This window comes from Fukomys damarensis, unplaced genomic scaffold, assembly GCF_012274545.1.
Source record: "Fukomys damarensis isolate Sample0158 unplaced genomic scaffold, DMR_v1.0_HiC HiC_scaffold_23, whole genome shotgun sequence".
NCBI lineage: Eukaryota > Metazoa > Chordata > Mammalia > Rodentia > Bathyergidae > Fukomys > Fukomys damarensis.
In genome coordinates, this window is record NW_022900935.1 from 28130147 (window position 1) to 28157488 (window position 27342).

Sequence of the window (27342 nt, forward strand, 5' to 3'; positions counted from 1 at the left end):
TGCCAGGGTCTCTTAGAGCCGGATGTGGACAGACATCCATTTCTCTAGCTTTCCCTGGGGATACTGACATTCCACTGAGTTTGATTAGATTCTAGAGTCTCTGGATAGTCTAATGAGTTCCTTTTACTGCCATTTCAAATGTGTGCTAATTGTCACCAACTCGAGATTAATATCTCATTTCAATGGTGTCTCAGAGGCTAAGCCTCCATTTAATCTCCCTCTCTTGCTCGGATTGACACTGCCACAGTTACATGGGATCTTCCAAGTGTAACGATAGCTCTATATGCAGAATTCTGATTTTTCAACATCTAGAGGTTTCTTCCCCACTCAACGTAAGTTGAAAAAATACACTGGCAGGAGGCTTCTAGTGTTGAATATATGGAATTCTCCCAGATGAAATAAAAAACAGATCAAGAAATAAAAGTCCTGAATGAAGGCACCCTTTAGCTTTACAAATATGATGGGCATAGAGGAGGAGCAAGGTTTTGCAAATGCCAGTCTGAGATGGAGCAGGCTGAATGAAATGAGATGACATAAAATGCACCTCTAGACATGGGGGTGTAGCTCAATGGCAGAATGCATGTGCAGCATGTGTCAGGCCCTGGGTTCAACCTCTAGTTAAAAAAAAATCTCTTGCATTGAGTAGCCCACACCAGGTGCTCAATGTATGAGCCATGGTCTCTAATTTGTCATTCCACAAACTTATAGCAAGTAGCTCACCTATGCCAGGTCTTCAGTTAGGCATCTGATTCTGTCACTGCTCACAATTACTTCACAATTTAGCAGGGTGAGAGAGGGAAAAATGTCATTTGGCCCAAAATATTGGTTTTAGAGGGAATCACAAAGCCTAGAGGGAAACAAAAAGGAAGGAGGGCCTAAATCTGCCTGCCTGGCAAATAAAGGCTTCAACCGAAGGGGACACATGATATGTATCTTTAACCCTAAGTAGGAGTTTTTAAAGTGGTTGACCTGAGAAAAGGTAGGTGTCAGTTATATTCACACACATGCACTACCCTTGCAGCATGGTGAAGAGTTTAGTAGGAATGGAATATAACATGCTGATGGGGAGGAAGGTAAATAAGGCTGAAAAGAGTGTAGAGCAGCACATTTGATGAACACTGTCTTTCATTTTACAGTTTAAACAAACTGTATATTAATACTGGGGGAAAATCAGAATGAGCACAGCAGAGCTCTGAATTGAACACAGGTCACAGGCCTTGAAACCTGTGTTTTCCATCATCAATAGCAGCTTTAAAAAGGAGTCAAGGGCCAGAGATGTAGCTCAGCAGCACAGAGTCTACCTGCCAAGCATGTGGCCTGGAGTTCAATTCCCAGTACCAAAAAAAAAAAAAAAAAAAAGGAACAGAGAATATATCAATTGAAAAACCATATCATCCAACTGTTGATAAGTGCAAACCATGCATTAAAAATATAAAATTAAAAATTTCATTGATTTAAACACTGATTTCCCACAGAAATTAAATTTCAAGTTAGAAAATGACTCTTCAATATAGTGATGTAATAAAATCAGACCATAGGAAAGTTCAGGGCCCCTGATGTCATTTCAGAGAACATTCAGAGCACAATTTCCTTGCTTTTTGCCTGAATGTAAGGATGATACAGAGAGCAATGGCCTGAGTTCCAGTCAAACTACCACTTTTACTAAAGAGGCACTAATGTAAGGAAAAGAGAAACAGAGACACACAAAGACAAGCAGAGACAAGAAGATAAAATAAAGTAGGAGTTAAAGACCAAATGACACAATTCTAAGGGGTGTGGGTCATATGAGTGAGAGAACAAATGCATCCTAGGAGTCTCCTTTGTACCATGCACTGTGCTAGATGTTCATCATAAGAGCATTTACTTCTTGTAAGATGGGAAATGAAAGCTCATGGATTTTGACTCATTCTTGTATGATAATCCAAACCGACAACTCTAGAAAATAGGTCTATTCCTGGAGGGTACTCCTCAAAGCTGTTGTAATTTCTAGCACTGCTGAGGAAATGTCATGTTACCCATAAGCAGGAACCATTCCTGCCCTGTGCTAGAAATTTCACTATCCCATCTGCCTTTTCTAGTTTTAGTATTTGCCCTGAGTTTCAATGCAAGCCTTTGAGTGAAGAATCCTGAAGCTCCTATGGGTGAGTTGGAGAAGGTGAGTACTACAGCAAAGAAAACAAAGAAATGATTATTTGTAGCTGACCTACTTTTGCAAATATGATTCCCTTGTGGTATCCTGGAGATGTCCAGGAAACCTCCACAGAATGTGACTGGAACATGCTTTATTTCTTCTTTACTATGATGGGTTCATTATAAAGCACTTAGCAACACTGAACAATATCTAGGAATTCTAATGAAAAACTGGTTACTGCAAAAGCAAAAGTTTCTCTAAAGGCCACTAATGGTCTTCATAATCTAGAAAATAATAGCAAAATAGAAACTCATTGAGGAGCCCTTCATTGTACAAAGTTTAAAGGGAGATAGTTTCATAGTACCTGGGCAACACTAATTTTAAAATGTCATAGGCTCCACCTCTTTTGTCAAAGCAGAAGCACCTCTGAGTTTCCTTGGTTCACTATCCATATCATATGTTGTGCTCACTCATACTTTCACTGTGCTCCATATGCTGATCCCAACTCCCACCATTCTGGGAGGGACTTCAAGCCACTCAGCCATGTCATCGTCACTTCCATTAAGAAGGCAGCACAGATCACCAAGCTGGAAGCAAGAGCACCGACCCTGCCTCATTCCTAGGTGTCAGAACTTGCACAAGTCCCTTCATTTTCTGAGTTTATTTCACAGTTTGGAAATATATGGTTTTAATGTGCCTCATAACTTCAAATTTTGATTATTCCATCATTCTTTAAGATTTAACTTAAGCCCTACATTCTCCAGCAAGCCATCCCTTGGACTATCTTGTCCACCCCCCTCTGATCCTCTTCTGTATTATATTATCCTAATTGTCCAGATCATATGCCTGGACAAGATTAAAAGTGTTTGAAGTCTTGTCTCTCTCTAATGCAGTATAAGACCCCTGTCATGTTTTCGAAGCAAAAATGTCCTCCAAAAGTCTCATGTGATCAAGATGAGGTTTTCAGGAGATGATAACATCATGGGAGTGCTATTCATCAGTGGATTTATCCATTGATGAGTTCATAATTGAATACACTGTTAGGAAGCAAGACCCAGTTTGAGAAAGTGAGCCACTGGGTCATTCCATTTGAGGGCTAACACTTGCTGTGAATCTTTCCTTTTCACTGTGCTTCCTGGCTACCATGAAGTTGGAAGATTTCCTCCACCATACTGTTTCTGCCTCAGAGCCATCTGACCATGGACTGAACCCTCTGAAACAGTGATCCAAAATAAACCTTTCTTCTTTCAATTATAGATGTTGGGTATTTTGTCCAACAACAGGGATGACTAATACAACCTTAAGGAAATGGTTTTTCTTATTTCATGCCATTCTGTTCTTTCTCCCTACCTCTAAGTGCACAGCTCAGTGTTCAATTGAACAGAATAAATATATTAAAAATGGAATGGGGAGAAATCCTGCCAACTAAGGATGATCTATTTCTAGGAGCCTGACTAGAAAAATCTTTCTGAATTTTACATAATATGTTTTATGAGCAGACTAATGAGAAAGGTCATTCCAGGTAGAAGGAATAACATCAAGTACAAGATAAATGAGTGAGACTAACAGATAGTATTAGATTGTGATAAAAAAAAAATACAGGCTTTGGAGCCAAAACTGCTTAGATTTAAGTAGTTTGGCTTCTAATCCTAGCTCTGTCATTTAACAACTTTATCCTATTATACCTCAATTTCACCTTTTGTAAAATGTTAGGCCTACAAGGATTACTTTTCTCAGAGGGGGGTTAGAATTAAATGAGTTAGTAAATGTGAAATGATTGGAAAAGTACCTGAAAATTATAAATGCTCAGGAAAGATAAGCCATTATTTGGTTACCTCAATGTCCAGTATATATTCAATATGTTTACCTTTCATGATCACTTTTGCTGTGGGAAGAGCTGGAACTTGCATGTTGCCAGAGCTGGTGAGTAAAGTGATGAGGACACACCATAATGTTTTCTACAAAACTGACATTCCATTAGATGGCACTAGGCAGCAGCACTCAGTATATTCTTTATTACAAATCACAGACACACAAAAGAGGACTTCCACAATTGCTTCAAGCAGTAGCAAGAACAATGAGAAAATTGTGCTCAAAATGAGGGAAAGGAATACAATATAATGACATACATCATTGGAAATTTGCACCTTTATGTAATCCATCTTGGTTCTTATTTTTCCCTATTCCCCTGCCCTCCCTTCAACCCCTCCACCCCAACCTATCTACAAAGACTTTGTTTCAACTTTTTCTTTTTCTTGTACTAATACCATTCCTTTCTTTCTTTTCCCCTAACCCTCCCAATGTCCCTTCCCCTTTGAACCTTTTCTTCCTCTTTCACAATATTTATTATACCTTTTAGTCCTTATTTAAACTTTGTTTCTCACACCAGAGAAACTATTCGGTATTTACACATGTTTGTCCTATTTATTTTACTTAAGAGAATTGGCTCAATGTACATCCACTTAGCTGTAAATGTCCCTAGTTTCTCATTTTTCTATGGGTGAGTAGTACTCCATTTTATTGAAAAACGCACACACAAACACACATTTTCTTTATCCAGTCTCCCACTGATGGGCAATTGGGCTGCTTCCAAGTTTTAGCTATCATGATTTGTGATGCTATGAGCATGGTTTTTCCCACATTGTGGGTTGTCTCTTCACACTGTCATTTCTCTTGCTGTACCAAAGCTTTTTAATAAGAAGACATCCCACTTGTTGATTCTTTGTGCTAGTTCATGGGCAACTGAGGTTTTGTTCATAAAATCTTTTCCTATGCCAATGTCTTCAAGAGTTCTACCTAACCTATCTTCTAGCTGGTTTAGTGCTTCTGTTTTAGTATTTACCTCTTTAATCCATTTCTATTTTAGTTTAGTGCATGGTGAGAGATACAAGTCTAGTTTTGATCTTTGGCAAGCTGAAACCCCATTTTTCCATCACCATGTATTAAAGAGGCTATCTTTCCTCCAGTGAGGGTGTTTGGCTCCTTTGTTGACAATGAGGTGGCTGAGTGTGCCTGGAGTTGTTTCTGCATCTTCTAATCTGTTCCATTGGTCCTTGGCTCTGTTTCTTTGCCAGTACCATGATTTTTTTATCACAGTAGTTTTGTAGTATAGTTTCAAGTTGGAGATTATGATACCCACTACCTTGTCTTTATTACCTAGAATTGTGTTGCTATTCTAGGTCTCTTCTTATTTCAAATGAATTTTTTGGATTGTTTTCAAAGTCTATGAAGTATGCTGTTGGGATTTCAGTTGGGTTTGTATTCAATCTATATAGCAGTTTTGGAAGTATGGACATTTTCACTATGTCGATTCTTCCAACCCTGGAGCAGCGGATGTCTTTCCATTTTCTTATTCTCTTCATCTCTTTTTTCAGAGAGCTATAGTTTTCAGAGTGGTCTTTGATTTATTTCATTAGGTTTATTCCTAGGTATTTCAATTTTTTGGATGCTGTTGTGAAAGGAATTGTTTGCCCATTTCTCTCTCAATGAGTCTGTTTTTTGTGTACAGGAAAGCTACTGATTTTTGTGTGTTGACCTTTTATCCAGCTACTTTGTTGAATTTGCTTATAATATCTAGAAGACATTTGCTGAAGTTCTTGGGGTATTCTGCATAGAGTATCATGTCATCTGCAAATAATGACAATTTGGCTTCTTCATTTCTTATCATTATTCCTTTTATTTCTTTCTTGTATAATTGCTGTGGCTAATGTTTCCAAAACTATTTTGAACAGCAGTGGTGATAGTGGACATCCTTGTCTTGTTTCTGATTTTAGTGTGAAGGATTTCAAGTTTTCACCATTTATTATGATATTGGCTGTTGGTTTGTTGTTGTTGTTGCTGTTTTGGTACCAGGGATTGAACTCAGGTTCTTGCACTTCCAAGGCAGGTGGCGGAACTACTAAGCTAAATCCCTGACCCTGTTGGTTTTTCATAGATGGCATTTATCAGATTGAGGTAGAGACCATATATTCCAACTGTTTGGAGTGTTGTTTTTTTAAATCATAAATGCATGTTGAATTTTGTTGAATTCTTTTTCTGCACCTATCAAGATGATCATGGTTTTTATCCTTGGCTCTATTAAAATACTGTATGACATTGGTTGATTTGTGTATGTTGAACCATCTCTGCATCTCTGGAATGAATCCCACATGGTCAGGGATTATGATCTTCTGCATTCTGTTTGCCAGAATCTTATTAAGGATTTTTGCATCTATGTTCATTAGTGAGATTGGCCCATAATTCTCTTTTTCAGTTGGGTCTTTCTCTGCTTTGGGGATAAAGGAAATGCTTACTTCCAGAAATGAATTTGAGAGTATTGCTTCCCTTTTAACGTTCATTGAAGAATGTAAACAGTAGTGGCAGAAGTTCCTCTCTAAATGTCTTGTAGAAGTCAGCACTGAAGACATCAGGACCCAGACTTTTCTTAGTTGGTAAGATTTTAATTACATTTTCAATTTCACTGATTGATATTGGGTCATTTAGAATTTAAAGTTATCTTCGTTCAACTTTGGTAATTTATACGTATCTAGGAATCTGTCCATTTCTTCTGCATTTCCCATCTCATTGGCATATAGGTTCTCAAAGTAGTATTGATGATCTTTTGGATTTCTGCTGGGTCCACTGTAATCTTGTCCTTTTCATTCCTCAATGCATGGATTTGGGCCTTTTCTTTCCTTTTTTGTTTACTTTCCTAAGTCTGGCTAAGGTTTTGTCAATTTTGTTTATTCTTGAGAAGGACCAGCTCTCGGCTTCATTGATTTTTTTGTATTGTTTTCTTAGACCCTATTGCATTAATTTCTGCCCTGATCTTCATAATTTCCTCCTTTTATGAGCTTTAATTTGCCCTGCTCTTCTTTTCAAGAAGGTTGAGGTTCAGCATCAGGTTGTGCAGTTGAGTTCTTTCTGTTTTCATAATGAGTATTCACTTTTAAGACTGCTTTCATTGTGTCCCATATATTCCATTATGTTATATTGTCATTGTCATTTATTTGTAGGAACTGTCTGATTTCTTCTTTAATTTCCTCTGTGACTCATTGGTTATTTAGCAGTGTGTTGTTCAATTTCCATATGTTTATGAAATTGTTGTCATTTCTTTTGCTATTGATCTCCAATTTCATGGCACTATGGTCTGATAATATACAGGTGCTATATGTTATGAAAGTATCTTATTTCTCCATCAATTTTGAAAGATAATTTTTCAGGGTACATTAATCTGGGTTGGAGGTTGTTTTCCTTTAGGGCTTGAAATACATCACTCATGCTCTTCTTGCCTTGTGGGTTTGTGTTGAGAAGTTTGCTGTGATTCTGATAGGCTTTGCTTTGTGGTTTCTTTCTTTTCTCTAACTGCTTGTAGAATTTTGTTCTTCTGTTGGGTTTCTGGAGTATTAACTATTATACGCCTATGTGTAGATTTTTTTTTTTTAATCATGGCTAGTTGGAGTCCTCTAGGCCTCACTTATCTGTATGTCAAGTTCTTTTCCCTTTTTTGGGAAGTTTTCTGCCATTACTTCTGTGAACAGGTTTTTTTTAAAATGTCATCTGCACTCTCTCCTGTTTCTTCATTGACTCCAATCAGTCTTATATTACTCTTCTTTGAATCACCTAGCAGTTGCTGAATTGATTTCTCATGGTCCCTCACTATTTTAAAGAAATTTTTCTTTTCCTGTTCACTAATTACACTTCTATCTTCTATATGTGAAATTCTGTTTTGAATTGGTTTGTTCTACTGTGTAATTTTTCACTGGAGTTTTTAATCTCCTGGAAATCTGTTTGCATCAGTTTTATGGATTCCATTTTTTTTCTAATTTTTTAATCTGTGTCTCTCTAGACTTATTAATCACGTCTTATACTATAGGCACAATATCTGTCATTATCTGAGAAATTATTTCTGATTTCACTTTTTCCAGGTCTGTTTTCATTGCTGGCTCAGGGAGTCCAGGTGATTGAGTATCAGATTGTTCCATCTTGTTGATCTTTGGGGTTGCCTTAGGTGATCTGGAAATCTGATTTTGAAACTTATTTCTGGGTCTTCTCATTTCAATAGATGCAGCCTACTGTGCCTTTTTGAGGCAACTTTTTGCTCACCTAGTGGTCTTCAATTCTCAGTAAGCCACCAAGCAGCCTTTACTATACTGTGCCCCTGATTTAGAATGGTGGCCTTTTAGATCCCTGAGTTGACCTGTTGTCTGGGTGGGCTTCTGGCTGGGGCCTGTGCACATTTAGCATGGTATCTAGGTGTCCCTATGTAGCTGTTGTCTGGGAGGTCCTTAGGCTGGGGGCTGTGTCCCCAGTTCCTGCTGTCTGTGTAGGCTTCTGGCTAGGATCTCCACACCTTATCAATGGTATTGGGGTGAACCTCTGGCTGGTGCTTGTGTGACTATGTAGTTCCTTTCCAGGTGGTTGTGGCCAATGGTATGGCAGGTATCTGGCTGAAGCTTGTGCCCCAGTGCAGGTCTTTTCTAGTTGGCCTTGTCTAGTTATATAATTTTATGAAATGAAATTGTTTTTCTTTTTTTAAAGGAAAAAAATCCACTGGCAGTCTTCAGTGAAATGGTCGATATCAATTATGACAACAACCAAGAAACAATAGCAGAAGATTTTCAGCTAGAGTTGGGTTTCCATCTTAATTCTACCCTGTGATCTTGAGCAAACCTGTGAGCCTCAGCTTCCCAGTGGGTAGAACAGATACCACCACCTTCCTCACAGAGCTGTCAGGAAGATTCCATAAGAGTCAATGAGAGAGAACCCCAGGTAAAAGTGTAGCTTGTGACAAACTCTCAATAAATGTTCATTTCCATTACAGTGGTGTTATTAATACAGCTGCAAGACTTCTGACAAGCCTTGCTACTTCCCCACTCATAGCTCTAGAGTCACAGTGGGGATGCCTGTGACAGCTGCACCCCTCAGCATGCAGGCGGGGCTTCTTAGAAACAAACTGGTGCCTAATGTAGGGAGGCAGTCCTGTCAGAACTGTTTCGGGCTACTCATCTTGTCTTCTGGGTTTCTGACAGGATGTTTTGATAAAATAAATCTATTTTAAGTGACTGTAATGAAATACTAACCAGTTTCTGAAGGGATTTTAAGGTGTTTTTAAGAAGTTTCAGATCAAAGGCCCTGGGAAGGCAGATTTTGTGCATTAAATATTTAGTGCTGATTCAGTCACTTGAGAACTTAGGCATTTTGACATTGCAAGGAAAAGGCACATTTTAGCTGGGGACATGCTCATGTTAAAGATACAAGTGACAAGACCCAGCATCAAGAGGCATATCTTCTCAGTGGAATATTGGAAGATGTGACCTTGAAGGCTATCCATCTAAGGATTCAGGAACTGAGAGAATTATTCATGATCTACAGTGGTTTAGAACTAGGCCCTCAGTGGGCTATGACAGCAGGAATCTGCCTTCCCAGCTGCTACCCTCAGTCTTTAGTACCTGTCACTCTATATACTGCCACTTGGAGACCACCAAGTGCTTGACACCTCAAATGTGCTTTGTGACCCAAATGAGAAACACTGACCTTGAGCCCACACAAAGACTCAGAGGTTGGAACAGTGAGAAAGAGACTTGTGGTAGTCCACACTGAAAGTTAGTGGAAAGGCTATGAATGGTATTGTATAAAAAGTGATAGAAAAATATGATGACTATTTATATTTTTTAAAAATATAATTATAGCAAAAACATACTACCAAAAAATGATGGAATAACAGAAATATTTGTAGCAAGGGTATTTTGATCATTTTGATAGGTACTAACACCAATGTATCTTTTACCATAATATAAATTTTAATTAAAATATTCATTGTATTTTTACGCACTTTGTTGGCTAAATGTTTAAGGTGATTTCTGTCAAATAAAAGCTATGAAATGTACTTATACACCATACTCACAGGATTAATAGCAGTATGTCATTATTGTACTTTTTTATTTTGTAAATTTAAACATTTAACAAAATTCATCTGTTTTGAGACCAGGTATCTCTGTGTAGTTCAGACTGGCCTGGAATTCATTTTATAGGCCAGGTTGTGCCTCAAACTTGTAGCAAGCCTACTGCCTCAGCCTTCTCAGTGTTAGAATTATAGGCATATGCCACCACACCCAGGATTTAATGTATTCTTAAAAATTATACCTGGCATTGGTCACTTTTCTATTTCTGGGCAAAATATCTTATGTACACAATGTACAAGGGAAAAGGCTTATTTTGGCTCATAGCTTGAGAGCTTTTAGTCCATCAAATTACTTCAAAGCAGAATGGAATGGTGAGGGAAAGCTGCACACTTGCTGGCAGACAGGAAGCAGAGTATAGCGAAAGAATCAAAGAGAGAAGAAAGTGCTGTCCAGGGACAGGATATACCCTTCAAAACCATTTCCCCAGTGACCTAATTCCTGGAATTGGGTTCCACCTCCTAATAGCCCATTCAGGCAGGAAAACATCCAGGGGTTAACCCTTGTGATCCAATCATCTCTCTAGGATCCACCTCTGAACATTGCTGCATTCAGGTTGAAGCCATGGTAAATCAACCTTTGGCATACACTTTGTATTTAAATCATAATAGGTACCATGAGCTTCTGCCTAATAGTTGCAGGGGTTTTTACAAAATATTATATTATTCCTTCAATGACAGATAGCCACCAGAGGTACACGCATATGAGGAAAAGAAGTTATTTAGAATAGGGATAGGGTAAAAGGTAATGGTCTTTTATGGATAATTGATAATAGCCACCTCTGAAAATCTGGTGGAAGCCAAGAATCCTCTCCCAGGAAAATACACACATAAGTGCAAATACCATATTTGGCATTTAATATTGGATAATTTAAGCAGCTTTTCAAACATATTCTTGAATCTCAAGTGGCAAATCTTACTTGAAGTACATAGTAGAACTAGTCAACCCAGTGCTTATAACTTTGAATTTCTTGGATAACTTTTAGAAGAGTGTCATAACAATGGACATATCATGGTGTTTGGCATTAAAGAGAACTAGGTTACGTAAGTATTCGGTAACTATGTAATATTAAGAAACTACTAGACTTTTAAAACCTCAGATCCTTATTTTTTTAATGTAGGATAATATTATCTCATAGGGCTATTGAGAGTTTAAGTGGGATAACGCATGAGAATTACTTCGAACACTTAGGGTCCATTTAATGGATGCAAAGTTCCTATTCAAATTTTCCTTACCTCTGTCTGCTTCCAGAAGAACCCTAATGGATTCTCCCAGCACCTGTCATTCACTCTGGCTTTCTATGTTAAAACTCAACTTTAGATTCTAGGAGAACATAAAGCATGTCACTTTGCTCACATATTCTTCATCTGAGTAGAGTCACTGGCACATGATATGTGTTCAATATATATATATTGAGTGAATGAATTAAAATATCAAATGAATGAACTATATAGATATATAACAAATTGCAATGATGGAGAAGAGAGCACTGACTCAGGAAATTTTTAATAATCCTTTCAGCCAGAAATATTTCAGGGCTCAGAAAAACACAATGATTTAGAATATTAGGAGTCTGAGAAGAATCTAGAAGAATCTGTTATTTACCTCTGTTCATTATTTCATTCCCCTATAACAATGTCACTCAATTTATCTTTTTCCACATGGCAAGCTGAAGAAATGTATTTGCACCAAAGACAGGCCAGGTAAGCAGAAACTTACAATGAAGAAACCAAGTAGGACATTAGGAACAGGCAAATGTTACTAACTTCATCCTGATCCAGCCCTGATTCTCAAGGAATTGCTACCAGCCCTTGATAGATAAGCTGTGCTCAGTTTCTGAGCCAGTTGTGACAGAATGTTGAGTGCAAGAGTCTTAGCACCACTCTACAGGAGGGATCTGCTTGTCTTGAGCTAGGATGCACCCCTGAAGTGACGCGCAGTCTTTTCATACCAATGAGGCAGCTCACCAAAAAGTCTTTCTTGGGATACAAGATTGGTGTCAACCTAATCTGGCAAGTCACCTCTCAGACACTTACCACCTCTTCTACTCAGGATTCCACAAGCCAGATAGTAGCAATAGGCAGAAAGGAAAAGCAGCACTGGATTACCACCTACCTGACTTCCAGTACTAATGGTTTCTTGGAAGTTCTTCCTGCCATGACTGAATCCCCTTAGAAATACACACACATTTGTCAGACATTTCTGAATGCTAAACATCCTAGCTGAATGTACTACAGTCCCCATGATTCCCTTTTCTCCCACTTTGGTGACTCTACTACTCAACAGTTTCAACAATTTAGGAAAAAATGCTTGATCCCGTCTTTTCTGTAATAACAACATTCAATTAATCACAAATCCTGTAAATTGAACTCCCAGATATTTCTTAAATTTCTCAACTATCTTTCTTATAAGTGCCTAAATGTTAAAGAACTACCTAATAATTCTCTTGTCCATCTAATCCACCCTCCATGTACTAACCCAAGTACATTTAATACAAATTATGTGTGACCCTGTTGTTCTCTTGCTTAACCTCCTACATTGACAACCTTACCACAATTCGAAAACAAAAACAAACCAAACAAACATCCTACACTTCTCCTTTATTTTAGCTTCTCTGGTCATCTCCTGGGATCCTTACTTCCCTTGAAACCCTGTCAAAGACTCCATCTCTGATTCAGCAGAAGGAGAAGGGGAAGTGTGAGCTGTCCCAGGCTGGAACAGGCTGCTGTGGCGGTAATGTGTTCTCAATGCCCCAGTGTGGTGTGGTGGGCTGGGGGTGCTCTGCAGCACCTAGGAAAACACTCTCTTAGATGTGGTGGAAAAACACTGCTCTTGGACAGGGACTGAATACTATGCAAGAGAAAGTTTTTTTCCTGAAGAGACCTCTGGGGGTTTTAGAATAACATGTACTTCAGGGATAATAACACCTCTCCCTCCTCCCACTCACCGTTCATGGACATTTGTATGAGGTAGCCCCACTTCAAGAAAAGCTGTTTCTCCTCTAAGATGAGCCTGACCCACAGCCAGCGCAATTGAGGAGCTGTTTTAGCACTTATTTCTCTGATCAGTGTGACTACTGGATAAATTCCAGGTGAACAATTCAGGTCACCTAAAATAAATCGACAGGAGTCAAGATCATCAAATGTAGTTGTCTACCTTGCTCAAAGAAGGTAAATTCCAAATCTTACTTTCTCTTCTTAAAAGCACAGCTTTTAAGGTATTCCTAACTAAATGATGAGAAACAGTGTTAAACAGAAGAGGACTCAACTCTTTGCATTTGTGTAGATCTTTAGAAATTCAAAACGCTGTTAAATTATAGATATCAAAAGAGAACCTAATGTGTACAAGGCAATATGACAACTGTTTTATAGAGATTACTGCTTTTTGATCACAAGCATTTGAAATAAATTAATAAGGCTTAGATCCCAAATCTAAACTTCAGCATGAACTAGCTCCGTAACTTTAGATAAGTTATTTTATCTCTCTATATCTCAGGGTTGTATTCTTTAAAATGATCAGAGTAACAGAGTTAGTCTGACAACATTGCTATGAGAATTGTACAGTATAATATATACCAAGTGCTTAGTTAGCACGTGTGTGCTACACATAAGTGCTCAGTAAATATTCCTATGAATTTATATTACTCCGGAAAAAGGCTTTGAGAAGTAAGGAATTATATTTCTCAAAGTGAAGATGAAGGAACAGGCTGAATGATATGAAAAAAAATTCTTAATTTGATAGTAAATTACTGATGAAGATGATATTCAAATGCCTCTCTAAAACCTCTGTACTGAGGGAATAGCATGGTTCTTGTTACTATTTTGGTTCTTATTGTCATCATGATAATTAGTAATAGTACCAACAGCAATGCCTTCTCATTGGACATAGCACTTCTGAGCCTTTAAAAAATAGACACATTACTACAGAATTACCAGTGCTCGGGCCTATACATGATTATGTGTGACTTTAACCATGCTCTCCATCCCAGGTTGGGAGTCATCTCTGTGGCACCTTTGACTGGATGAGGTTCAGCTTGGATGGAAAGGCCTTGCCTGCTCTGAGAAGAAACAACCAGAAAGACCTGGGAGGGCATGAATCCTATTGAGGTAAGATATAAGAAATAAGATAGGGACAAAATAGACAAGGAAAATCATAATCTTAAAATAATATGTGTCTTAATTACTTTCTCATTGCTGAGACACAATATCTGACCTCTGCAACTCTAACAAGGAAACTGTTATTTTGGATCATGGTTTGAAAAGGTTTTGGTCCATAGTCCACTGGTTCCAAGGTAGAGCAGCATGGCAGAAGAGAAACACCTCAATGCATAGCAGCAGGAAGCACAGAATCAACAAGGGAGGAGAGAGGGAAATAGATGCTTACATGCCACACCGCTAGTGACCTATATCCTCCAAGCCCCCAATATCACACTCAGCTATAAACTTATAAGTGAACTAATACCCTGATAAGTATCACACCTCCAATCCAATACCTCCCCAAAATCTCACCTATGAGTACATGAGGTTTCAGGGGGATATTCAGATATAAACCATAATAGTGCTTTTAAGAAAAACTGCAGCTGTAGGACACAAAGTTTGCTCAGACCTTTTTCTTTTCTAGCCAATTCACTCAAAAAAAAAATTCCTAAAGGTTTTATAGTACAATAAACCTATAAGTTGGGAGTTTGTGCATTTTCATCTATAAAAGCATTGGTGGGGCATCACCTTTCACCCGTAAATTGAATCCACACTTTCTGTAGACTCACAAATTTCACAGACTTCTACTCCTATTCTATAGAAAGAACACTATTGTTGCTATAAACATGGGTATGCACATATCACTATAGTATGTTGTCTAACTCTTTGGGAAATAAAGCCAGGACAAGAATGTCTGGGTCAAATGGAATTTCTATTTTAAGTTTTTTGAGGTCTCTCCATACTGACTTCCACTATGTTTGTACTAGTTAACATTCCCATCAATAATGTAGAAGGTTCCAAGGGTTCCTTTTTTTTTTTTTCTACAATGCTGCCAGTATCTGTTACTTTTTGTGTTCTTGATGATAGCAATTTTGACTGGGATAAGATGGAATCTCAGACTTGCTTTGATTTCCATTTCTCTCATGGCTAAAGACGCTGAATAGTTTTTTTGCATTTTTGGGTCATCTGTACGTCTTCCTTTGAAGAGGTCCATTCAGTTTATTTTCCCATGTTTTGACAGAGTCATTTGTTTGGGGGAGGATTAATCCACACACAAATGGATAAAGAAAATGTGAGATATATAGGTTGTGTGTGTGTGTGTGTGCACGTGTGTGTGATATGTATGATATATGTAATATGGATTCTCCTATATGAGAAACTTAACATAAGACTAAATGAAAGAGTAAATCAAAGGAGAAATAGTAGGAAATAAAAAGGCAGACTTTTTGGAGATGAGGAAGGAGATAAAGGGAGAAGGAAAGGGGGAAGGGGAGGAGATTAAAGGTATCAAAAATGGCCAAGGTATGTTATATATATGCATCAATTCACCAAAACAAAGGCAACTATTATATATTGTAAACATACACTAATTTTAAAATAATAAAGAAAATACACTATTAAGGAAGCAATATATCTCAGCTTCAAACCTACGTAAGTAGTTTACATTTTAACATAGCCTACCAGATGAGTAAAGATGACAGGCAGTAGAAATATACATCCTAAAATCACCACTCTTAAAGGCACTTCCCAAACCACATAAACATAACCTGTTTAAGCCACCCCCAAAAAAAACCTCTCTAGAGGCCCACAACACTATTCTCTTTAAGTGTGTACTTTGTTCTTTAATCTGCCTAAAAATATTTTTATTCCTCTCACTGATGTGTCTTTTGCTGGGTATCTTTCCCAAAGAATTAAAAGAAACATACCACAGTGATATATGTGCACCAATGTTTATAGCGGCACAGCTTGTAATAGCTAAAACTTGGAAACAGTCCATTTGCCCATCTGTTGGAAACTGGATAAAGAAGATGTGGTTTTTCTATAAAACGGAATACTACTCAGCCATAAAGAATGAGAAATTAGAGTCATTCATAGGAAAATGGATACATATTGAGGATATACTCCTAAGTTAAATAAATAAGTCACACATACATAAATACCAAATAGTCTCCCTGGTGTGAAAATTTATAATAGTACACAAGATCCTAATGGGATAATTAAAAGTGTGAAATAGGAAGAAAATGGCTAAAGGTGTAGGGAAAGTGGGAAGGGTAGGGGAAAGGGAACAAGGGAAAAGAAAAAAATATGAGAAAATGAAAGAAATGGAAATAAAGTGTTTGTAAATGGGGAGGGGTGAAGGGAGGGCAGGGCCAAGGGGAAAAAATGAGAACCAAGACCTGTCATGTGAAGGTACAGGATCCCAGTAATGAATATAACTGTATTGTATACCTAGATTGTACCAATAAACTCAATAAAAAGAAAATTCTTTTTCTGTAAAGCAACTCAGTGAACCTATAATCTACTGCGTGGTGGGGCAAGGAGTAAATTGAGGCTCCTCATCTCTAGTTTGGGGAACCTGCTCAGACTCCTGCAGACACTGACATGGGAGGCTCCAGTATTGAGGAAGACCTCAGAAATAGAAACACATCTCTCACTCTTCCCAAGACCCTGTTCAGGTAATCAGGGAGCACAGAGGCGGCTTCCTGTTAAGAGGACGGCTTACTAGACTGAAGCTAGGGTAGGCCTAAGGAAGTGCATTCAACTGAGTATGTTCAGCAATTCAGAAATAACTGAGGAGGGACATGACTCCAGAGCAAGAAATAACTCCAACAGGCCTTGTAGAATTACATCATCTTTGCTTTTATCTCCATCTGCTACTTTGTTACCCAGCTTTGCATCTCTAGAGTATAACATAGTTCTGAAATAGAGGAGGACCTATGACCTTGTTTTGTGGGGCAGAACTGTGAAGGAAGAAGCTAGAAAGACAGAATCAGCTGTATCAACTAGGCTAGTAACATGAAGCCCAGGAAAGTAAGGATAGGATCATAGTCACAAAGATGGAGGAAGGCCAGGAAAGAGGAAAGACAAAGCTCCGGAAGCACTATAGCCCTGTACTGCACACTCAAAAGGACAAAGTCCTTCACACCAGTGAATATTTTCAAGATCTTCTGATATTCCCACAGCAAGACAGAAGTAGTCAGTGAAAGGGTTCAGTAAGCAAACAGAACTATGCAGAAGTCAGACACAGCTGGTTCTACCACTTCATAGCTATGTGAGCTCAAACAAGTCAGTTAACCTGAACCCTGGCCATCTGTGCAAGAGAATAATAATAGTAGCCTACTAACTGTAAAGATAAAATGATTACATTTGATAAAGTAAAGGCAGAAACTAGCTCCTCACCTCCAAACTTTTTTGCTGAAACCTAAATCTCCACTTTAATGGTATTTGTAAGTGGAGTCCTTGAGTGAGATTTAAATCATGCGATTGGAACCCTCATAAATAAGATTATTGGTTTTGTAAGGGGATGAAAAGACCAGAGTTTCCAATTTCTGTCAGGCAAGAATACAGTAAGAAGTCAGTCCAGGAAGAGGAACCTTAACAGAACCTGAACACATTGGTACCCTAGTCTCAGAACTTCATTCAGCCTCAGGAGCTACATTTTGGTTATTTGTAAGCCACTTAGGCAGTAGTACTTGTCATAACAGCCGCAACTGACTGAGGCATAGCATATGGGAGAAAATAAAAGAAAACACGACTAAAATGGCTCCTCCTTATTGCAATGCAAATAGCATTAGACTCCCAATCAGAACACCTTGGTCATTCTCCTAGGGCTTATGTACCTTTTCTGTCCTTAATCATTGTATTTCTCAACTGGAAAAAAAAATGGTGTTAGAAAAGTACTCTTTCAAGTTCTTTCTGGGTCTAGATTTCAGTGACTTCAACTGCCTATAGTACAGTCATCCTCAGGAGGGGAAAAAGATGAAATCTCCCAGCCATCTGTCTGCCCTTCCGCCCTGTAAAATGGCAGCTTAGACAAACAATATCAAGATTGGGTAAAATTCTGATGACCTATTTAGATAGCTAAGAAAACCTATAATACTATGAATATTTTAGAGTGAAAAAGAGGTGGCTGATTCAAATGCCTACAGGACATATTAATACCTTATTTTCCGCTTTAATGTAGGAAAGATACTGGAAACCTCTATTCTGTTGCTGACAAAATAATTAATTGTCTTTCAATGCCATGCTATGATAAATAAGCAAGATAAATCCAATTATATCTGGAATTAATATAAATAATTTAAGACAGAAGGAGTCTAGCACTTAATAAATTAATACAATGCAAGGTGCTATAGGGAAAGAGGATACTGTTTTTATGTTCCACTTTCTGAAATAATACCTCTTCACGAAGGTAAACAAAGGAACATTCTTAGAAGTATTTCCTGTTAAGAGAGATATAAATTAACATATTGACAAGCACTTTTTGAAAACCAACTGTTCAGCGGCAATCACACCTCTTTAGAGACACAAAGAGGAATAAAATCCAGACGTTTCTCTTGAGGTTCTCCCTGGCTGATGGGAGCCTCACATTTAGGACTGCTATAACCATAGCTCTACCTAGCAAAACAGTAATGAGATGGTGCTCATGCCTTGCTAAATTATACAGTGCCTCTCTAACATCTTCTTAGTACCTAATGATGCAAGAGCCTACAATTCTTGACAAAGAGTGAGTCTAGGTGAGAAAATTAATTTTCAAATGTATGTCAATATCATTCTGAGAAATAGGTACTAGTAAGGTGTATACTGCTAGTCATTTATACATTTGTGGAATACCTACTGTGTACCATCACTATGGTAAATTCTTTGCTAGCCATTCATTTAATTTTCTTAACAATTATGAATAATTTCAAAATGCAAATGCAGAAACTGGGAATCAAAGAGGTTAATGAATCTGTCCAGAAATCCATGGTGAAAACACAGCACAAGCAGATGTAAAACTCAACTCCTTTTTTAAACAGACCTGATTTGTCCATTAAGCTATATTACTGACCTAGTGACAAAAGCGTAGTAAAAGAGTTACTCCACTACTCTGGAGAATCTAAGTTGACCATAACCTGCCTCTAAAAGAGGAAAGACATGTTTATTTACCTGATCATCTGTTTTCTTAATTTAGGAACAGGCCGCATTAGGAACAGAAAGATATACTGCTGATAGGTTCTGGCTGGAAGCCTAGAGGCTCCATAAAATCCAAACAGGACTTAGACTACAGAATCTGAGACTATGGTCCAAAGTTCTGGCCTGAGCCAGCAACTAATGACGCAAGCTCATATAATGTGAGCAGTTTCAAGAGTTAAAAGGGACTGGAGTTCTACCAGCTCATTCTGGCTCTGTCACTATCCAGTTATATGAACCAAGGCAAATCTCTCTCAGTTTCAGTTTTCCAAAAGAAAATCTCTTATAGTAGACTGGGCCAAATGATCCCTATCTTTTAAGTTTCAAATGCTATGACTTTAAAATTCCAAACACATGCTTTATGAAGAAGAGCCACAATAACCATTCCTTGTTAAATATTTCTATGGCAGCACAGTTTCTGGGTTAACTCCATAGAGAAACACAATCAATAGAAAATATGTGTATAATTGTGCAAAGGAATTTATTAGGGAGCTTACAATACCAGAGTTGGAAGAGTCCACACTGCTGTCTGCACTATGGAAAACTGGAGGATCAAGTAGATGTTCACCATAAGAAGTTAGAGGCCACAGAATAAGAAGGATCAAAGAGGGGCTAGGGATTTGGCTCAGTGATTCTGCTGCCTGCCTCGCAATCCTGTCCAGGGTGGAAGGCCTGAAAACTCACTGAAGAGTTGCTAGTATGGGTGTAGGTTAGAAGCCTGAAGAAATTAAGAGATTGATGTCCATAAACAATCCAGCAAAAGACGCACTGGTTCAAGCAGCTTGGAGCTTTTCATAAAGGTGTAAATCCCATTTTTCTTTTCCTTTTATTCCATCCAGGCTACAAGAGTATTGGTTAGTGCCACCCACAATTGAGGTGGGTCTTACCAACTCAGTTTGCTAGTTTATATGCCAATCATCTCAAGAAACACCTCACCGACACACCCAGATTTGCACTTTTCCAGTCTGTTTCTTCATCCAGCCAAGGTGACATATCATGTTTAACAGTCTCACTGTCATATTAATTCTAATTACATTCTTCAGCAACACTGCAAAACTGGTTTTATCACCCTGGTTTAAATGATGAGTTCTAGACTTTGAGAGGTCAGCCCCAGGTAATTTACCCATTGTTATACTAACTGTCACATAAAATTTATCCACAGTCATCCTGCTTATAAATGGCAGAGCTCAGATTTTACTGATACCTAAAAACTCTTTTTATCAACCCCCTCCCCCACTGCCAGTTAAAATAATCTTCGAAGTTTTTCATGAGTATCTTTGTGATTCATAGCTTTAATCCAAAAGAAGTGTGATAAGAAACCAATTTCAGCCCTCCATTTGCTTAAGCAGAAAGCAGTTGTACCTTTCTCTTTGAAACAGAAGCACCAATTGCAAGCAACTGGTAAAACTACCTGGGGGTGGCCAAGATAAAAGATCAACCCAGAAGATGAAGAAAAGTTAATGCTTAGATAATCCATTTTGATAAAAGTCACATTTAGAAATAAAAAGAAATAATAGATAATTATACATTATCTGTCTGCCTTTATCATAGTCTATTTTTCAGATCAATAGATTGATATTAGTAAAATCATGCACTACTATATATGATTTGGTCAGTTCTACTGCTACTGATACTGTTTACTGTAGCCACACTAGCTCTCCAGCTACTAGCCACTGCCACCACCAAACTGTTTCTCTCAATAGTCCCAGAACCTTTTTCCCTGTTACCCTTAAACATCTTCCACCTTAAGCCAATCTTCAATATGACAGGGAGGATTATTTAACCTTCTAGAAGTCTGAACCCTCTCCAATATCCCCCAAATGCCACCTTTATACACATTATGTCCTCTAAGATAAGAGTTCAAATATTATCTTCCCTATGATGTTTTTTCTGATTCCTCAGCAAGAGTTCCATTATCCTATACTTCCTTTCTTGGTCCCTACCAATCATCTATCCCCTGTTTTCTTTCTTGTAGGTACTGCCATTTATTAGTAGTGTATTTAACCAATTGTTTCTAAATTTCTTTATCTTCAAAATGTGAATAATACTGCCAGTTTAATGTTTGTAGATGGATTAAATGAGATAGTAAAATACCTAGAATAGTGCTTGGCATATAATAAGTACTCCATAACTGATCTCTTTTCATTTTTATACAGCGAATTGTATACTTTCAGAGAGCTTAGAGTTTGATAAGGGAGATATAATACTATGAATGCACTATAACTGAGTACTAGAAACAATTCACGAGACACTTTCACATTTATTATTTAATATCTACTAGAAGCCTTTTGTCATTATAGAACCCTGAAGCTAAATCATAATATTCAGTTTGAAAATGAGGACTGAAGATATTACAAATGGCAGAGATAAAATTTAAATGCCAATGTAGCTTCATCCCTGATGATTTTCTTCATAAATTTTGACTGAATAAGAAGTTTATCTTAATATTTATTGGGGAAGGGTGGGGCTAATGCATAAGGGCCAGAGAGGTTAAGTAACTGGCACAAGGTTGCATAGTTAATGATCAACAAAGTTGGGGTTCTAACCTATGTACTCTATGCTATATTGACTTATGAATCTAATTTCCTTCTTATTGCCTTGCAAGTGCTCTGTTAATATTTGCAGAAAGAGCAAGTACATAAACAAGCAAATTTCACAAATGGCTCTGAAAATTAGAAGAGTAGGTTGCAGTGCAAAGAGGCTAATCTAGAGTCAGTAGCTGGATTTCCAACTATATCTGTCACATATCTAGCTCACCATGTCTAACTCACAGGGAGGCTAAGGAAAGTCACCCCCATCCTCTCTCTGGGCCTCACTGTCTCCAAGTATAGAAAAAAGATAAATATTTGCAAAAATTGTTAGTGATTAAGTTGTCAAACGAATTCTATAGGGAAGCTAGTAAGCAGGGGCTGCTGTGGTGTATATGGGAGAGGACAAGAGAGAGCAGAACCCTGAATTCTCAGTAATTCCTCCCTCTGCTCCTTCCCTCCGAGGCACTGTTCATCTTTGGGAATAGTACAATTTTAAAAGTATAGAACTAGAAGAATTTAAGATTCTTTTGGACTTTGGCATTTTGCCACTTATATAAAAGAAATGACTTTGTTTTATTTTGTTAATACCTTTTTTTCAGCTTTAATTGAGTTTATCGGTACATTTTAGGGATACAGTACAGTTACATTCATTGTTGGGATCTTGCACCTCTACATGATAGGTCTTGGTTCTCATTTTTTCCCCTTGTCCCTGCCCTCCCTTGATTCAACAAAATACAAATGTGGCTTCAGAAAAAATGATGAAGTATGAGTACAACCAAAGAGCCCAAGAAGGAATTACAATTCTAACAATCATCTGCTCTCATTGTAGAAGTATTCTATATATGTGTGTGTGTGTGTGTGTGTGTGTGTTGAAGTCATATGCATAGGCTAGGAATTTCTGAATAGAACCCCAATTGCACAAAAAATAACACCAAGAACCAAAGCATGGTATTACATCAAATTAAAAAGTATTTGTATAGCAAAGAAGCAGCCAACAGAGTGTAGTGACAATGTAGAGTAGGCAAAATATTGCTAGCTACTCCTTAGACAAAGGACTAATATCTAAAACATATAAAGAACCCCTCCAAAGACAAATAAAAAATGGGCAACTGAAATGAATAGACACTTATTTGTAGAAGAAGTATAAATGGTCAATAAATACATGAAAAAATATTCAGTATTGCTGGCCATCCAAAATATGCAAATTAAAACAACACTGAAATTCCATCTTACTCCAGAATGAATAAGTATTATCAATAATTCATGTAATAACAGGCACTAACAAGACTGCAGGGGAAAGGGAACATTCCTCCCTGTTGGTGGGAATGTGAACTAGTACAACTACAATGCAAATCAGTATGGAGATTCTTCAAAAAGAGAAACTACAAGTTCCATTCAATTCAGCTACTCCACTTCTATGTATCTTCCCAAAAACATTAAAGATATCATATTACAGTAATAAATGCACAGACATGTTTATAGTAGCACAATTTATAACAGCTAAATCTTAGAAATGGCCTGTGTATCCATCAACAGATGAACAGATTTACTCTTTGGATAAAGAAAATGTAGTATTTTCTACATATGGATTACAACTCTGCCATAAATAAGGATAAACTTGACTCCATTTTTTTTTTTTTTTTTTTTTTTTTTTTGTACAGGGGATTGAACTCAGGACCTTTTGATTACAAGGCTGGTGTAGTGCCACTGAGCTAAATCTCTGGCCCAAACTTGACTACTTATAAGAAAATGGATGTACCTTGGACCATTTTAAGTGAAATAAATCAGATTCATAAGTTTAAATATTGCACTGTTTCTCTTACATAAGAAACCCAATATATAAACAAAGATCAAAATAAAAGATAAGACAGTACTAAATAGCAACAGATCTTTATAATATGTAAAGGGAACCAAAAGATGGTGGGGTCAGAGTGGATGGGAAGGAAAAGAAATATGATAAATAAGTGAAATGGGATGAGTTGTTCCTATTTCCTACCAGGAATCTGATCATTATATACCACAAACATGTACAAAAGTATAGGAGAAAAGGTTCAAGAGATAGGGGCTGCTGTAGTGAAGGGAAGGGGAAGCCACTACATATAAACACAATAAAATGGTTATAATAAATAGAATATGGTTTTAAGTGTTGGCAAGCATTTATAATGCCTTCTGTATTGCTGATAAAGATACAAAATAGCACTTCAGTGTTTGTTTGTTTTTTTAATGTGGAACATAAACTTTCTATATGAGCTAAAGATTCTACTCTTAGAAATCTACCCACAAAAACTGTAGTTGTATCTACACTCTAACATAGGTAAATGAATGTTCATAAGAGCATTATTCATAATAGCTTCAAAATGAAGCCAAGCAAAATATCTCTAAACTGGAGAATGGACAAACAAAACGTGATAAAACCTTTCATTGAACTGCTATTCAGCACTAAAATGAATGGACTACTGATAGATGTTACAACATGATGAACCTCAAAAATATAATGCTAAGTGAGAGATGTGAGGCACAAAAGATGATTACATATTGCATAATGCCACTTATGTGAAATATTCAGAAAAATAAATTTCATATTACCAGGAAGCAGATCAGTAGTAACATAGGAGTGGGGATTGAAGTAGGATTATTAAGGAAACTTGGTGGTATTTGAAGTGTTCTAAATCTGGACTGTGGTCATAGTTGTACAACTTTAAATTCACTAAACATCATAGACAATATATGAATGTTATGGTACATAAATTATACCTATTTATAAATTATGTCTCATAAATAATACTTAATTATTGTTTTATTAAGACAATAAAAACAAAAAATATCTTTCCCTTGGCATTTTTATCTTTGAATGCATGTTCAAAGGAATTGCTTTGGTGGGATTACAGGGGCTGTTGATGAGTAATAAAATAAAATGCACATTTGAATGCTGTCACTAATATGATGATTTAACCAACTATGACCACAATGATTAATAGTTCTAGCACTATAAATTCAAAATCTTGCTTCCTGCCTCATTTTCCTCAGACCTCCATGTTGGCATTCTTAGCCTTCTGATTTATAATTGTTCTCCCTCAAAACTGAAGTAAGGGTTAAATAATTATATTAGTGCCTTCAGACACAAGCTTTATCATATGCCCTGGTAACCAGGAATTGTCCCATCCTAGACAAAAATAACATCATTATGACTAAATTTGTCTGTCAGATACCTGAGCCATACACATGCCCTCTTTATGTTTCTCTTTTTTGAGATATCCTGTATTTATTTAGATGTGGGACTGTCTTCTGTGTGAAACCCAAAATCACTGTGCAAAGTTCATTTGTTCACCATCACATTTCAGATGCCCTAGTAAGTATATTCTGCCAATTCCACCAGTATCTTTCCTTGGAATCTGTAGAGACTGTTAAATGTGCCACTCTAGGGGTATAATATACAATTCTTAGTGAAAAATAAAACTAAGTCTTCATCTGCTTATTTACTAGCAACTAACAAAATGATTGCTCACACAAAGAGCAAAACTTCTGAATTCAATTAAAGGAATAATTTAATTCTAGTTTGGGCAGGAGAAATAGGAACAGAGAAGTGATAGATAAAATAGTTATACACTCCTCCAAGATGTCCAAGTTCTAATCCCTGGGAACTGTAAATAGGTGGTTTGCACGGCAAAAGGTATTTACAGGTGTGATTAAATTGAAGATCTTGCAATGAGTTTATCTTAGGGTATTCTGGTAAAACCAATATAACTATAAAATCTTTATAAGTGAAAGAGAGAGGTAGGAAAATTAGTATCAAAGTAATGCAGCATGAGACTCAACCAGTTATTGATGGCTTTTAAGATGGAAGGAAACCACAAAGAATAGAAGCAGCCTCTAGAAGGCAGAAAAGGCAGGAAAATGAAAAATCTCCTAGAGCTTCTAAAAGGAATGCAGATCTTCTAATACCATTATAGTAGTTTTATAAAAACAAACCTATTTTGACTTCTTTCTCCAGAATAACATGATGATAAATTTGTGTTATTTTAAGCCACTAGGGTTATAGTAATTTATCATATCAAGAAAAGGAAACTAATATGAAATCGCCATACCCAGAGAACTAAACCTTAAGAAGGAAAGAAGGGTTGGAAACTGATAGATGTCACACACAAAACACAATGTGGTCAATATAATCCTATTTGCACACCATCTGCTAACCTGTATGGAGGCAAGTTAGACTCACTTAAAAATAAATTTATACTTGATCTCACAGTCATAAAATGCTTTCATGTCTTTTGTAACCCCCAGTAAAAGTCTCCTTTTCTCTGATGGTTTTTAAAATTCACCAGAACATTTGTATTTTATAAGCAAGCTACATCAATTTCATTCAGAACAACCACCATCTGTCTCATATCTTAATCTGTTACTTTCTGGTGACCATAGTAGCAATGAATCACACTATGAAAACAATGGTTTTAAAAAACCACTAATTATAATTACATATAGTTATTTAGATTATTATTTACTATAATAGAACTATCAAAAGTTGCAGAACATATAATCTACAAAGCACTAATATTCACTATTTGCATTCTGTAAACTTCTGTCGCTAAGTCTCTACCCTAAGCTTGCCTATTTCTAAATGGGCTTTCCAAACTTGATGCTGGACTTACCACACTCTGGCCCAGCTGCTCCCGAAAAAAATAATCCATGTTTCTCTTTTGCAGGCTATCAAGGTAATGCTGGAAACGAGTGTATGTGTATGGGTAGCAGTATGCAAACTGGTAAACATCTTCTTCTTGGTCAAAACAGAATGCAAAGGACATCACATAATTCTTCCTGTGGTCTGGGCACCGATAGTAGTAAACATTTTTAGGGGGCAGCCTTTGCCTAAAAGACACAAACAAAGAAATTTGGGTATATCAGATAGTAGTTCAAGCTTCAAAAGGTAACAAACAGAAGCCAGGCGTGGTGGCACATGCCTGTAATCCCAGCACTAGGAAGGCTGAGGCAGGAGGATCACTGTGAGTTCCAGACCAGCCTAGACTAAATAGTGAGTTCCAGGTCAGTCTCAACTACATAGTGAGACCATGTCTAAAAAAAAAAAGAACAAACAGAAATGAATGCCTAGGAGAAAAATGACAACATCAAGGACTCTAGGTGATGGGAATGGAAGAATGATGGTGCACTTTGTTTAAAATTTGGCTCTACCCTTTTCAACTCCTTAGAAGAAGCAAAGTTAAACACAGACAAACCAGTTTTATACATTAGTTTAGCCTTACATTGAGCACTCATTATACACCCAGGCATTATGATTGGGTCTTGATGTACAAAGGCAAATAAAATAAGCAAGGTCTCATTCTTCATAGGTTATATATCTTTATAGGAAAATTGTCAATAAAATATTAAAAGTTAATAAGCCAATGCAGTTATGAACACTAAAGGTTCCCTGAAGGGAAATAAGGAATGTGATTTTAGATATAACTGGGTGAAGCTAATTTTTATAGGGCAGCTAAGTTTTGATTTTCTTCTTTTTTTATACAAGACTAAATTAGATCTTTTAAAATAAACTAACATGCATTGTGAATATTCAAAGGAATTAAAAAAATATTCAACAT

General features: G+C 37.1%; 1 protein-coding gene across 4 annotated transcripts in view; it reads right to left on the reverse strand.

The window, feature by feature from the left end:
• The window catches only part of Agbl4 (ATP/GTP binding protein like 4), a 1213327-nt gene that overhangs the window by 476314 nt on the left and 709671 nt on the right, over positions 1 to 27342 (reverse strand). For all 4 annotated transcript variants that reach the window (XM_010610280.3, XM_033767837.1, XM_033767835.1 and 1 more), the window contains one exon: positions 26398 to 26614. In XM_010610280.3, the coding sequence (XP_010608582.1) occupies positions 26398 to 26614 (217 nt within the window). The remainder of the gene's footprint in view (positions 1 to 26397; positions 26615 to 27342) is intronic.